Here is a 15941-nt window from a genome sequence, read left to right on the forward strand (position 1 = left end):
TTTTGGAATTGCTACTCAAATCTGAAAGTGATTAGCAGTTTTTGCTACACAAAAAAATAGATGAAAATCGAACACTGCTGAATGGGGCTTTGCAACGCGATATATTCAAACCTACTGTTATAGCATTAATCCGATTATTACACAACCTCACCAGCGTATTCAAGATATCCAATGCAAATAATCACCTAGATTATGACGTATCATACCGAAAATATGGCGGAGTACTCAAATTCATTCAACAAAAGCATGATTACAAGCTATTGGTTGGTTGGTTGGTTGGTAGGATTTTCCGCCTTTAATACAGGCGCACCACAGTATACAGCTGTGTCTGTTTCAAAATGCAAATGTCCATTTAACATGAAGACACGTAGAAGTGCACAAAAAGCGTCCCGCCACCATCAGCATTGATCAGTCTTCTATCACAATAATAACTTGTCCATTCAAACACGTATCCACAAAGACAAAAATTGTCAAAAGTTCATTTTCACGTCACCGCGAAAAAAACACAAAAGTGCTCAATAGTGCTCAAAAAATGCCACACAAAATTTAAAGCATGCAAATATATATAAACATGCTGGGAAAAAAAATGCCACAATGCCAAAACTAGTTAAGGGTAGCCCACAGATTTTAAATGTTTTAAAATATATGGGTAGCCTTAAACTGAGACTAGTTAGGTATACTAGTCACATGCCTTAACCAATGTAGATGTTCAGAAGCGATGCTCTCTTCGCATGTAGACTGAAACATAAGCGTCTGGTCATAGGTTCAATGTCATCACTCAGTGTGCTCAGTTGAGGAGAAATGGCATCATCAACAAGTGATTTGTGCGTACAGTCAAGAATGATCTGAAGTAGGGTCTGCTCATCACTCAATATGGCATCTACAATATCATCCTTGTATATCTTGTGGAGGTAGATCTTGATCTTCTTCATATGTACATCTCGACTGCCATCAAGATTCTTGCATCGAAGGATGAAGTGATGCCTGTCCTCTGGTTCTTCACCACAAACTGTACATGTTGGGTCGACTTGGAACTGATTAAACCTTGCACGGTTTGCTTGTAGTACGTAGGTACCAGTAAGAAGTCTAGCCTTTACAGCAGCCATTTCAACTTCCCTTGTGTTTGCTGAGAGGGTTCGCCATACAGGATGGATTGTGCCAATTTCCAGGGCGTCAATATTGAGATACTTCAGAGACGTTTTGGTAGAGGCTTCTTTTCTGGTTTCTTGATCCCAGTAAAAATTGACTGCATCTGTGACTCTGGTTTTCCATTCCATCTTCTTAGGTGGGGCAACCAGCAGCTCATAAGCGGATGGAAGATCATATTTCAGCAGAAGCTGCTTAATATGTACGAACCAGCTCCTACTTTTCTCTGTCTTCACAGCAAGCTGTCTTTGAGCTAGATCCAATTCAATGGAGCCTTCACTGCGGAGGATGTTTCCAAAATGGTTGAGTGTTGCCTGATGGACAACAGCAAGGATAGGTTTTGCTCCCAGAAGCCCGTACACAGCCTGATTACAAGGGGTAGGTTTTTCTGGTAGAAATTGAAGTTGTCTAAGCGTCTTCCTCTGAAAAGCGTCGAGTTTGGACAGATCTGATAACTTGTAGGACGAAACCTCGAGTCCATACAACATCCTAGGAATTACATATGTCATCCATAAATGATGTGATATTTGTGGTGCAAGGCCATTTTGCCATGCATGCCAGCGCCCATAAGTGCATACATAGATCTTCTTGCCAGTTGAATTCTGTCATCTATATTGACAGTGTTAGCTTGGTTTCTCAGGACCCCAAGATGAGTGTAATCTTCTAGATATGGAATCTCACTGCTTTCCAACTCAACTGGAGACTTGACCTTAGTATTGTACACCAGAGTTGCACTTTTGGTTGGATTAATCTTGTAGCGATGGTTCTTCGAGTACACTCCAACTAAATCGATAGCAGCTTGTATGTCACAAGGGTGATGAGCTAAAATGGCCATATCATCAGCACATGTGGGGGCTGGGATGTTGATGGTTCCAATCTTATGGGCTTGATGATGAGCTTCCAGCTGGTGTAGCAGTGGGTTGGTATATGCTTTATAGATGGGTGCGGAAGAGGCTCCACCCTGACGGACACCTTGATGGACAATGAATTGGTCAGAGCAAGCATCTTTCCATTTCAGAGATGTTTTTGGGTTGTTATAAAGCTGCTTCAGGATGAGCCATAAGTCTCCTTCAATTCCCATTCTGTGGAGTTCATTCATCAAGATGGAGTGGTCTCACGACATCAAAAGCCTTTGATCGTCCAAAAGGTAATGTAAAGGGTTTCCTAGCATCCTTTGCTTCTGCAATGGACTCTGTAATCAGGAGGGCTGCATTAGTTGAGGAACACTTTGCTGTGAAGCCACGCTGAAGTCTGCTCTGGTTTTCTTCAATGATGGGGTTCGCTCTCAGAAGCCAGGCTTTTTCAGGAGTTTGCCAATGGCGGCGGTGACTGTAATTCCCTGTAGTTGGATGGATCTTTCTTGTCTTTACTCTTCTTTAAGATAGGAGTTAGAACACCATGAAGTAGTTTTGGAGGGACAAATTTGGTCTGCATAATTCTGTTAATGATGAACATCAGATCCTTCAGGATTCCATCACCTGCATATTTGAAATGCTCAGCAGAAATCCCCTCAGCATCCTGTGCTTTACCATTCTTACAAGATCGGATGATCTGCTTGATTTCATCTAGGTTGAGTGGTTCAACAGGAATGGAATGATCGGTGCTATTGTACAGGTCAAAGAGAAGCCCTTCTTTGAATTCGGAGGTCAGCTTGTAGTCATCCGAGAAGTCTGTCACTTCCTGAGGCGTAGCAAGATATTCAAAGTGTTCTTTGAATCCTAGCATCACTTGATCGTCTCCAACCATCTGATTTCCGTTGATCACAAGTGTATCTGTGTTGGAGGTCTTATTGGATCTTTGTTTTTGGATTAGCTTGTAGAACAGCAAGTTGTCATCGTTAGTGGCTTGCATAATCTCGTCATAATCCCTTTGTCTACGCAGCTGCTCTAGTTCTTCTAATTGCAGATCTAAGTTGAGTCTTTGCTTTCTTCATATTGATGAGCGAAGATTGGTCTAATGATCGAGGAGAGCCTGCTTCAGCCCATGCACCATGCTTTTCTTTGTTGTTCTTCACGAGTTGGGCTATTTCTGGTGTCCAAATATCAAGTCCTTTCTTAGACTTCTTAGGCTTCTTTGGTGGAACATAGCAACTATCATTTGCAGCTTTGTTGAGTGCTGCGGTGAGATTTTCCACAGCAAAAACAAGGTCACAATTATCCTTCACATGGCCAGTATGTACAGAAGAGTCTGTAGTGAGGACTTGGTACTTATCCAGGTCAATGTTAGACCATTTTATCTTAGGTTTGGTCATGAAAGATCTGCTGGCAGTTCCGCTTCTCCCATTGGAAAGATTGACATTGATGCTAATCTCAGCCTTGACTGGAACATGATCAGACACATTGGTAGAAATCAAGTTGTACCCCATGGTAGTATACTTGTGGCAAAGATGTCTCTCGTCAGAGCTCATGAGGATATAGTCAGATTGGTTTGAGTCCCTGCCATTAACATGGAAGAAAGTATCTTGTTTGGGAACCTCGGTAGAAATTTTCAACTCGTTGCATGCTCTAAGTAGGGCTGCATCTCTAGAGTTCGGGTTACATTTCTTGATGGAGGCATTAAGGTCGCCCATGAGTATAATAGTGTGAGTATCATGGTACTTGGTGTAGATCTCTCTGATACTGTCAAAAGCTTCTTGGTAAGATTGCTTTCGCAACTTGATACACCTCCTCTGCAAGGCAGATAGGCGCCAGATGAGACAGAGCTTTTGTGCCAAGCCGTTGACTTCAATACACATGACTTTCTCGTCACCATCTGGAAGCTCCGTGATTTTGTCATCGAGGGACTTTCTCCACATGAATGCTGTTCCTCCAAAGCCCCTTGGTTTTTGGTATGGGCTTATGGGATGAAGATCATCAACAGATCGCACAAAATCACTAAAAGCGGGATCAATTGTGTTGAAAAGTTTTTGCTCATAGTTATAGAGCCAATGTTCTTGAATGGCTATGATGTCAGTTTCTTTTAGCATGTCCTGTACTGCGAGGAGGTTTGCGTTGAGATTCTTGATATTGAAGGTTGCAATCTACCGCGACAGCTCGTCTCACACACATAACAAATGCACAAATACGATCAAATAGGTTGACGACAACGTTTGATTGAATGCACTGCATTGTGCCATGATTACGGTGAAGGACACCGGTTCAATTCCTTTGTATGGAGCCAATCAATAATTTCACGCACATCCTCTATTATTGCCCAATTATTGCCCGGGATGATTTCACACTGTAAAAGAGCTATTGTTATAATGTTTGATGAAATCGTGTTTAACTACCGTATTTGCTTAAGAAGGGGCACAATACAGATAAAGCAGACATATTGACTACATGTGGTACATATATATACATATTAATATAGGGAATTTGTGTGAGTCGAGTATTACCTAATTATAATAGGGGCGTATCCAAAAATAAATTCACGCCCCTTTCAAATGTCGAGCCAAAGTGCAGGCCCTATGCCAACAATTTTGTTAACAAGAGTAGCACCCCCTGGGCTGTCCGATCATGTTATTTAAATTCACCAAGTAAAGGTAAACAGCAATGCCTTACCTTGTTTTAATTTAAAAGTTTATATTGAGAGTTAGGGCAAGAAGGATCTAAAATAGCTGCCAGGAGCTATATTGTTAGCTTTGGCATGTTGAACACTTAATAAAATGTAAGTATAACAGAGAGCAGCTATTATTCTTGTCCTAAACCCTTATTGCAAGGAGGTCCCATCTGCAATAGCTGCCAGGTGCTATATTGCACGTTCTGACAGGTTGAACACTTGATAAAACTGAAAGTAGTAAAAGGCAGCTATTGCAGGTAGATCATTCTTCAAGGCCTATCAGGAATAGCTGCCAGGTGCTATATTGTAAGTTTGGGTATGTTGAACACTTGATAAAAACCTGAAAGTAGCACAGGGCAGCTATTGCAGATAGCTCATTCTGATCCTAGGCTCTTGCTATGTCAGAATATAAAGTTGAAGCTAATGTCAAAGTGACTTCCCTATTTACCTTGCCTCGCTCTCTCCTCTCCCCTCTTATCACTTTCCTCTCCCGTCTTCTCTTTCCTTTTTAATTCCTTATTTCTCTCCCTTTCCGTTGATCAGTGCCTCACCGTTTCCCGTATTTGAAGCACGTCTGAAAGCAGTCAATGCTTTTAGGTTGAGTACACGAATAACGTATGAAAAGAACAAATCTGAAGCTAAAGGTCGGGGTACTACAACAAATGTTTACACCTGCTGAGATTGACTTATGATTGTATTGCTGTTATGTATGCCCATAAAGGCAGTGGTACAAAAAAATGCAATCATTTAAATATGGCAACAAGTGAGTAAAGAGTGTGTGATGATAGACATATAAACTTTGATAGATTTGGTTAAAATTACTTTAAAATATTAGGAAGATGTGTCCAATGTGATTTGTTTTTGTCTTCAGTAGATTTTAAAATGTTATTCCCACTGGTCTCAAGAAACTGTGGATGCTGATGAGGTAGCCATCGTAAATTTAGGTAGCCAAAATATCATTTTTTTGCTAAAGATAAAAAAAAAAGTGTGGAGCCATGGCACACCCTTTCCATATGGCTGTGTATCAGTAGCGTATAGCCAGCGGGGGGCAGAGTGCCCCACAGACAAAAAATGAAAGAGAAAATCAAAGGGCAAAGGAAAAGAAAAGGGCAAGGAGCCCTTTTCTAGCAAAATTCAGGGCCAAAATAGTGTAAAATACAAAAATTTTCCGCGCAACGCGCACACATTGTGACAATATAGCCCTTTTCAGCCAGATAATGGGCGAAAATAATGTAAAATACCATTTTTTTTTCCGTCCCAATAAGGCCTTTTTCGGGAAGCTCAAAGACATACAGTCTCTATGTATTGTATGATGCAACTGCAATTTTTTCGTCCCCCGACCAAGAAAGCTGGCTACGCCCCTGCTGTGTATGCGAGATACAAAACTACGAAGCATCCAAATTCCTCTGAAGTTTATCTCCTCAAAAATATACCGATCTGTGAAATTGATTTCATGACAAATTTACAGCAAATAGAACAGCCATAAAATGCAGCTAATAAAGCACTTCAACTGTGATACATGCCACTATTCAGATCATCACCTTTTTCTATATCTCTCGCCCAAAGTGAACATGTTTTCACATTTATAACTGCCATGCCTTTTTTAGTAGCAGACGATACGTGCTGCAGCAATAGTATATGACATTTACGTGCGATTGTTAGCCAAACAGCCACAAGGGGGCAGGATTTTTGCTTGTGACAACTGAAATAAGAAGATATCGCTGGAGGCGGTGGTTTAGCCTTGTCTGCACTATTTTGGGAACTGATTAACTTGATTTAGTTGTTATACTGTAAAATAAGAAATTGTGAGTTACATCGATGTTTATGGCTTTATTATTCCAGCAGCTTTCATAAAAATAACAACACACAATTCCTTCCCAGTTCCCGGTTATAGGCAGACCCAAAGCCAGGGTCAGGGGAGGTGTTACAGTGGTAGCTCTGTTGTTTTAGTATACTATCCAGAGAGGTTGTGTCAGCCAAGTGAGCCCACTACACACTTTAGCTGAACACCTCACGCTGCACGCTCGGCTGCACACTGCAGCTAGTGCAGTAGGTTTGGTAATTTTTCAATATTAGCTGCAGGTTTGGTAATTTTTCAATATCAGTACAAACTCTTATTGGGGTTATGGAACATAGACTTAACTGATTGTAATGTTTGATATCATAGTGTTTGCCAACATATTTTTATAGACATACACAGCAGTCCAGCAAACACAGAACGTTTTGGACATCATTCGCAAAAGGTTAGAAAAGGTTGCCAGATAATGTTTAAATGTCGCGTTATATAAAGGGTATAAAACATTTTCATAACTTTCAAAAACATTTTTTGATACCTTATATTACTGCAAATATTCTAATATAATATTGTTTAAGTGTTGACAAAATATTTGCCAAAAACATAAGTTTGCCAAAAAATATTTGACTGTAACATTTTGAAAACATTTTAAAAATATTGTTGTAGTGTGTTTCATACAAAGCGTTTTCATGACCATTATATAACTTGACAATTAATGTTCATAAAATGTTTTTACCAAAATCAAAACCCAAAATATAACCTGTTTAAAACATTTTAAAAACGATTTGTATTTGCTGGGCAGCACATATACCGGGACATATACATTAGGACTGTTGCTATCTTCAGAAGATAGCAACATATTTGAAATTGCATCCTTTATCAAAAATGATTGACAAAGTATCAGTGGTGATGCTATGTACCTGCATTTGTCTCCCAACATGTGAATATTCTCATCTTTTACATTTAGTACCATAAACAGGTGAAGAGGCATGAATTAAACGTTCATTTGAAAAAGTCCTTTATAAGGGCATTGACTTCCCCTCAAGATATAAGGACATTAGTGCTCAATTGGTTAAAAAATCCACTTTGTGCAATTTTCTTGTCCACAATGTTCAACCATGCATTTAAAATAACCTTTTACAAGTTGTTGAAAATGTTGAGGTATAAAAAGCCAAACTAGATGGAGCAAAAATGATTTTTCACACTTTTAAAAGATCAGCAAGATTGGGACACACTTTTAGGATGGTCCCGGGAGGGGATGAGTGTATTGGCACAATGTGAACCAAAATTATCTCATAGGGTGTCCAAAATAAATTTGTATTCAACATATCTAAATGTTTTTGGTTTTTTGTTTGTTTTTGTTTTTTCAGTTGAAGACTGACTTGATTGACCTAATTTATATATGAGTTGTAATGTAAAATACTCAAAAGGCATCAGAATCAGAACTGGACAACAAAGTACAATTGCAACATATAGTTCCTATATCTATCTTTACAAATTAATGTGCCATATTTTCTGAACCAGCCAAGATTATCTTTGAACACCCTGTAAATGTAAAATGAAGAAAGGAACAAACCTGGACATACAATAGAAAAAGAGTTGTTGACCCGCTGTAAGATGTGGTTTTATAAGTACATCTTAATGCGGACATAATATGCATATAACCGGATGGATTTGATCTTGAGTCCTGGAATGGTCATTTTAGGATGATATCTTGGTTCACTGACCGTCTTATTTCATATCCATCCATTCATCAATGGGAATCCTCCAGACAATTTGTCTAAGTACAGAGACATGGTTTGGGGTATTTTAGTCTAAATCTGGCAATTATTTGGATGTGCACGAATTATGTATGCTCATGTACGTGTCCATTGGGTCAGATGCAATTAACTGGTGAAAATGATTCATGTTAAGGACATAGGGAGGGTAGGGTGGGAGAAAATAATGCAATGATGATAGTGATGCTTTTTATTCAAAATATTTTATTGAGCATGGACAAAATGATTTATGTGAAGGATATTTACAGAAGGTAGGCAGGAATAACAAAAAATACAATGTTGATTTTGAAGGAAATTTTGCAAAATTAAGAATGAATAAATATTTTATCTTTAATATCAGAGTTCATTTAGAGACCATGTTTAATTTTGCACTACAACAAAAGTGTAAAGTTACTGTACCATTAAACTTGGCAGTATTTTGAAATTGATATTAGAAGCACAAATTCAGATTTGAATTCTATTTGTTGGAAACCAACCCTTCATACCAGCTGTCCTCTGGAATTTATTTTGTATTTTAAGTAGGCCATATTTATTTCCATCGCTATAGCAACCTTTCTGTTTGATATAGTGCTATAATAATCCCTTTGTGAAATAAATGAACAACTTGAAATTTATCCATCTCCATTTTTCAATTAATGTATCAAGTGCGAGTCAATTTTTCAACTTTGAGTAGCTTAACTTACATACACAATACCATTTTTGCAATCCCAATTTCTGCAAATGCACAATACAAACTTAAGTGATACCAGAATCTGAGACGAAAAAGTTAAGAGAGAGTGTAAATTGAGCTAGGAGTTGATGGTGACAAAGCAGGCGGCCCATAAAGCAGGTGGGTGCATATATGCAAACTTTAGGCGAGATGAGATAAAAAGCTAATAGTAATAACAGTACTCGGAATATAGCCAAGTAGATATTAGTGTTCATTTCACCGTAAAATTCAGCTTTTTGCCTCGGAGCAATATTCTGTCACTTGTGTGTGGGTTGGGGTGAACACCAATCCATTTTATTTTTCTTCTAGCGGATCACAAAAGATGTCCATGGTGCCCTTTTCCCTACTTTCACCAAACCCTTAACTCTCTTCACACGGGTGTCGACTGCAGATGACAAGTTTCACAAATTTTCAAAAAATTAAAAAATTTCAGAAATGTAAATTTTTATGACCATATTTGGAATCAGCATGAAAAATGCATTAAAATGAGTACAAACAAGCCTAATATTGGTTCAGTAATTCTTAAGATAGCTCTTGGTATTTTGAGAAAATGAACTTTTTCCGTTGATGAAGGGGCATGGCTAGCATGCAGAGCATTAAGTCACTTCATTGGATGAATATCACATGAGGAGAAAGATTATAATGCTGCATTATTACAATCTCTGAAGGCATCGTTCTTTAACCCCAATATGTGTACAGTCATGTAATGACCTTGTGAGGATTTGGGTATGAGAATGCATCCTCATCAATATGGGGGTCATACTAAGATTTAGAATCTGTATAGTAAAGATATTGCCTGATGTCATGGGGATGGGCCATTTAAAGTTAACAACATTTTAAATTTTTTAAAAAAAGAATATCAAGAATAATGTATAAATTTAGAGTTGGAAAAAAGTTAGTACTAACAAAACAAATTATTGGACAGACCATTTTTTTCCATTGGTATTAATCCCTTTATTTTCTGTCATTTTGCAATAACTCTTCCTATGCAGCGCTCATTCTTATAGGAGTAAGATATTAAACTTCAGCCAATATAGAATGAATCCCCGGGAATGAATCTCCTAAGTTCCATAGCTCCATGAATTCATCCTTTTTTCTGTGATTGGGTGTCTTTTATGCCAAATACGCTACATCGGATCATCTGGATGTAGGGAAGACAAAGATATTATACATCCTTTGAGGCAATACAGATTCAAGTACCTCAAGATGTTATGTGCAAAAAGGCCATATCTGCAAATAGCTGCCCTATCACACATGTGGCAATATCTGCATCACATGTTGCACACAATCTTAAAAATATGACACCTGGCAGCTATTTCAGATGGGGCTTTTTTTGCAATAACCCCTCAATAGCTGCCATATAGACATTTGACAATTTCTGCATTCTATAATTGTAAGACTTGTAAGACATCTGAATATGTGTCACCTGGCAGCTATTGCAGGTAGGCTTTCTTGCAATAAAACCATCAATCTGTAGATCTGTCTTATTTACTTAGAAGACATCACAAAACAAATCAACAAATCCTGAACTCACCGGAGGCTAGAAAGATGTTCCATAGATCAAATTCCTTTTCATGTGAAATTAGAGTTAGAATAGGACAATGAAAAGACGGTATAAATCAGCCTATATCACAAACACAAAGCAAAACAAATCAAAATTCAACAACTATTACTAACATGTCAGTAATCATGTTTCAGGCATCTTTTGTTTGCAACATAAAGAGGAAGGGTGGAAATAAAGAAAAGCAGACAAAACAAAGAACCATCAATCATAAAACTGTAGAAGTCTATCCATGTACCACCTTTGGCATAAATATGGATCAAACAAATCTAAATTCAACAACTATGTTAGTAATCATGTTTCAGACAAATTTTGTTTGTATAACATGAGGAGGAAGGGAGGAAAAGAAGGAAAAAGCACAAAACAAAGAACCATCAATTTTATACCATATACCACCTTTGGCATAAATATGGTTCAAACAAATCAAAATTCAACAACTATTACAATATGTCAGTAATCATGTTTCAGGCATCTTTTGTTTGTAAAACATGATAAGGTAACGGAGGAAAAGAAGAAAAGCAGACAAAACAAAGATCCATCAATTTTATACCATGTACCACCTTTGGCATAAATATGGTTTTTGTACAAATGTGATCAAATCAAAAGCTTCAGCATTTCCTCCCTCTAGGGTTAGACTTTATATAAAGTTAAGAAAAGTTTTACCAACAGAAGCTGTAGAGGTCAGGGGTCAGATAATTTGACAGTACAAAAGCATGTTTAAAGTACCGACTTCATTCATCTTTGTCGGAAATTTGCATTGTTTGTGTTGTTGTCCTGGTTACGTGGTATTTCCAGGACCACATGATAATGAGTCATGTCTCACTTCGCAGTGTACTTTTCACAACTTTCTTTTTCCTTTATCAGGAAAAAGGTTTACATCGATAATGTATTATTAATAATATATATTTATAGCATTCAGCGAATGCCAGGCAAATCACAACATTGACAAACAATGACAGCAGCACACTGGAATATATTATTTTTAGTGTGATTTCAGAAGTATTGTAGCAAAATTTCTGTTTGTCAATTTGTGCAGCCTTAAAACTGACCCCATCGGGCCATTGTTTATAACTTCATTATAAGTAACTTGAATACATAGGGTTGAACAAAGGTATTAATTAGTGGTCATAGAGGTGTATATTACAACAAATTTGCCAACCTCAACTATTATTCAACTTGCTATCAAATAAAACAATCATTCAATCTTATCCGGTGCATTGGTCAAACAATACAGCATGCAAAACATTTTTTTTTTTGTAAATTGAATCATGAATTTTCATGACCATAATTAAAATGTAGATGAGAAATGCATTCAAATGAGTACAAACATGCCTAGTATTGGCTGTGTAGTTATTGAGGTAGGCCTTGAGTTATAGTTTAAGAACTTTGATGGGTCCATAGCATCAAACCCTGGCTGTCATTGGTCTAGCATTTAGGAACATTGATGTGGATATAAAAAAATTATTAACCCTTTCTCATGGAATCAAAAATAGGCTGTATATCAAATAAATAAGTTCCAATGTGTATAAATAATATTGTCAGATTTTTGTGGCTGAAAAATGCCCGGAAAATATTTTCAATATTAAGCATTAAGAAATCAGATCATCGTATCTATAATTATGCATTTTATGCATGCAAAATTTATAAAACAAATCTTTCTTCTGAGACATCAAGTTTTTGACACTAAAACCATGCATAGTGATTTGATGAACTTGAAATCAGTGAATCGTTAAATTATTTCAGTGTTCAGCACTTAGCACTTAACAAGCGAACAATCGTAAACTTCCATTCACCATTTTCTGTATGCGTAATCGTTAAATACGACAAGCTTCCCTGGTTTATTTGTGCAAATTGTACCTGCCTTATTTATGAATAGAAAATAATTTTATTATGAACAAATAAAAAGGAGTGTTTAGGGAACAAGTAGTGCATAAAATAGACCACAAAAATGTTTAACTCTCTTCACGCGGGTATCGACTGCAGACAGAAAAGTTTAAAAAAAAATTTAAAAATTCAAAAATTTCAGAAATGTAAATTTTCATGACAATATTTGGAATCAGCATGAAAAATGCATTAAAATGAGTACAAACAAGCCTAGTATTGATTCAGTTGTTCTTAAGATAGCTCTTGATATTTTGAGAAAATATTTCAAAACTTGAACTTTTTCCATTGAAGCGCATGGCTAGCACACAGAGCATTAAATACCATATCAAACCCAAGTTACCATTGATGATCTGATATGTCACGCTTGTGTAGATTTTAACACCACAGGTGTGGAGGTGAATTCAACATAGCAATCACGGTATCACAACAATGGCTATACTGCATCTCAAGACGCCAGATAGTCGTTATGCGGTTGGCATTCAAGATTACACTTAGACAAAGTCATATATTTTAATATGTTAACAGATTAAATATTTTTTCTTCTTTTCAATACATGCATGCTTGGATGCTCTGTTTATTTTTAATTTCATTGTCATTGTTCTCAATTCCCAATTCAATCACAGCCTTATTCCATCATTTTGCAATCATATTTTTGATGTCAAATAAAATACCTAAGGATCATTTATGATTTGCTTTTTGCAGGATTTTAACCACCTTTTTAGCACTTTTTTTCATATTTTTTGACTACCATTGTTTAATAAAAACCAGTTAATAAAATCAACTCAATCCTTAATTATTCAATATTAAAATACTAATTGTCACAAAGCAACTACAAGTGTATAAACTGACATTCTGAATTTAGAATTTAGCAAAAGTTATGTCTAACTTTAATTCCCACTAAAGAAAAGGTGAATATAAACTACTAATTTATTATGCGGTCACATTGTGCTACATATGCACTTTCTGAGTAATATTGCATATATCAAAAACAGATTCTGTGTCGCGTGCCTCACAGTTAAACATTTATTTCCTAATAAAATGTTGTTAAGAGCACATTAGAACATAATCACATTGATTCCATCAAATCAGTACCAAACCTGCATAAATGGATTTTCCAAACTGGTCAGAAGGAATAAATTATCCCAATTTGGCAACATCTGGGTTACTAGCTCAAAAGTGTGATATGGTGAAATTGGAAAAACACACTTCACATTGCCACTTTAACCATGTTAACTGAAGATGTTGAAGTGCCCTCTGTAACCAATAGCAGATGTTGAGACCCAGACAGACAAAATTGGATAATAATTGAGATAAGAAATCAAATAGAAGACTGAGGAGGAAAAGAAAAGAGATAATTCCCTGACCAGCTGGTTTGTATTTTATGAAATTGTAACACAGAGATAAAGAAGTGATAAGAAAATGCTGTAAATGTTATCAGATGGCTAAACTTTCACCCAATGATGGCATCTTGTAATATGCCAACAGTGTGATCTGTGGAAGGTGTAGAGAGGAGGAGGAGGAGGAGGCAAAGATGAAGAAGTGATAATAGGAAGATGCTACAATGTTATCAGATGGCTAAACTTTCATCTAATGATAGCATCTTGTTATAATATGCCAACAGTGTGGTCTGTGGAAGGTATAGAGAGGAGGAGGAGGAGGAGGAGATGAAGAAGTGATAATAGGAAGATGCTGTAAATGTTATCAGATGGCTAAACTTTCATTCAAATGATAGCATCTTGTAAGGTGCCAACAGTGTGGTCTGTGGAAGGTATAGAGAGGAGGAGGAGGAGGAGGAGGAGATGAAGAAGTGATAATAGGAAGATGCTATAAATGTTATCAGATGGCTAAACTTTCATTCAAATGATAGCATCTTGTAAGGTGCCAACAGTGTGGTCTGTGGAAGGTATAGAGAGGAGGAGGAGGAGGCAGAGATGAAGAAGTGATAATAGGAAGATGCTGTAAATGTTATCAGATGGCTAAACTTTCACCCAATGATAGCATCTTGTATAATATACCAACAGTGTGATATGTGGAAGGTATAGAGAGGAGGAGGAGGGGGCAGAGATGAATAAGTAATGATAGGAAGATGCTGTAAATGTTATCAGATGGCTAAACTTTCACCCAATGATAGCATCTTGTAATAATATGCCAACAGTGTGATCTGTGGAAGGTAGAGAAAGGAGGAGGACTGTTAAGGAGGCAGAGATGAAGAAGTAGGAAGATGCTGTAAATGTTATCAGATGGCTAAACTTTCACCCAATGATAGCATCTTGTTATAATGTGCCAACAGTGTCGCCTGTGGAAGGTATAGAGAGGAGGAGGAGGAGGAGGAGGAGGAGATGAAGAAGTGATAATAGGAAGATGCTATAAATGTTATCAGATGCTTAAACTTTCATTCAAATGATAGCATCTTGTAAGGTGCCAACAGTGTGGTCTGTGGAAGGTATAGAGAGGAGGAGGAGGAGGCAGAGATGAAGAAGTGATAATAGGAAGATGCTGTAAATGTTATCAGATGCCTAAACTTTCATCCAATGATAGAATCTTGTTATAATATGCCAACAGTGTGATCTGTGGAAGGTGTAGAGAGGAGGAGGAGGAGGCAGAGATGAAGAAGTGATAATAGGAAGATGCTGTAAATGTTATCAGATGGCTAAACTTTCACCCAATGATAGCATCTTGTTATAATGTGCCAACAGTGTTGTCTGTAGAAGGTATAGAGAGAAGGAGGAGGCAGAGATGAAGAAGTGATAATAGGAAGATGCTGTAAATGTTATCAGATGGCTAAACTTTCACCTAATGATAGCATCTTGTTATAATATGCCAACAGTGTGATCTGTGGAAGGTAGAGAGAGGAGGAGGAGGAGGCAGAGATGAAGAAGTGATAATAGAAGATGCTGTAAATGTTATCAGATGGCTAAACTTTCACCTAATGATAGCATCTTGTTATAATATGCCAACAGTGTGATCTGTGGAAGGTAGAGAGAGGAGGAGGAGGAGGCAGAGATGAAGAAGTGATAATAGAAGATGCTGTAAATGTTATCAGATGGCTAAACTTTCACCTAATGATAGCATCTTGTTATAATATGCCAACAGTGTGATCTGTGGAAGGTAGAGAGAGGAGGAGGAGGAGGCAGAGATGAAGAAGTGATAATAGAAGATGCTGTAAATGTTATCAGATGGCTAAACTTTCACCTAATGATAGCATCTTGTTATAATATGCCAACAGTGTGATCTGTGGAAGGTAGAGAGAGGAGGAGGAGGAGGCAGAGATGAAGAAGTGATAAGAAAATGCTGTAAATGTTATCAGATGGCTAAACTTTCACCCAATGATAGCGTCTTGTAATAATATGCCAACAGTGTGATCTGTGGAAGGTAGAGAGAGGAGGAGGAGGAGGCAGAGATGAAGAAGTGATAATAGGAAGATGCTGTAAATGTTATCAGATGGCTAAACTTTCACCTAATGATAGCATCTTGTTATAATATGCCAACAGTGTGATCTGTGGAAGGTATGGAGAGGAGGAGGAGGAA

At 37.4% G+C, this 15941-nt stretch overlaps 1 protein-coding gene across 1 annotated transcript; it reads right to left on the reverse strand.

The window, feature by feature from the left end:
* Positions 1–1651: 1651 nt before the first annotated feature.
* On the reverse strand, positions 1652–2227 carry LOC140170545 (uncharacterized). Its single transcript, XM_072193893.1, has one exon. It carries the CDS (start codon positions 2225–2227, stop codon positions 1652–1654), a length of 576 nt encoding a protein of 191 aa, XP_072049994.1.
* Positions 2228–15941: the final 13714 nt, after the last annotated feature.

The sequence above is a fragment of the Amphiura filiformis genome, chromosome 14 (genome assembly GCF_039555335.1).
Source record: "Amphiura filiformis chromosome 14, Afil_fr2py, whole genome shotgun sequence".
Classification (NCBI taxonomy): Eukaryota; Metazoa; Echinodermata; class Ophiuroidea; order Amphilepidida; family Amphiuridae; genus Amphiura; species Amphiura filiformis.

Bases quoted from the DNA above. Each gene is read 5' to 3' on its own strand.
- LOC140170545 (XM_072193893.1), bottom strand. From the start codon at position 2,227: ATGGGAATTGAAGGAGACTTATGGCTCATCCTGAAGCAGCTTTATAAC.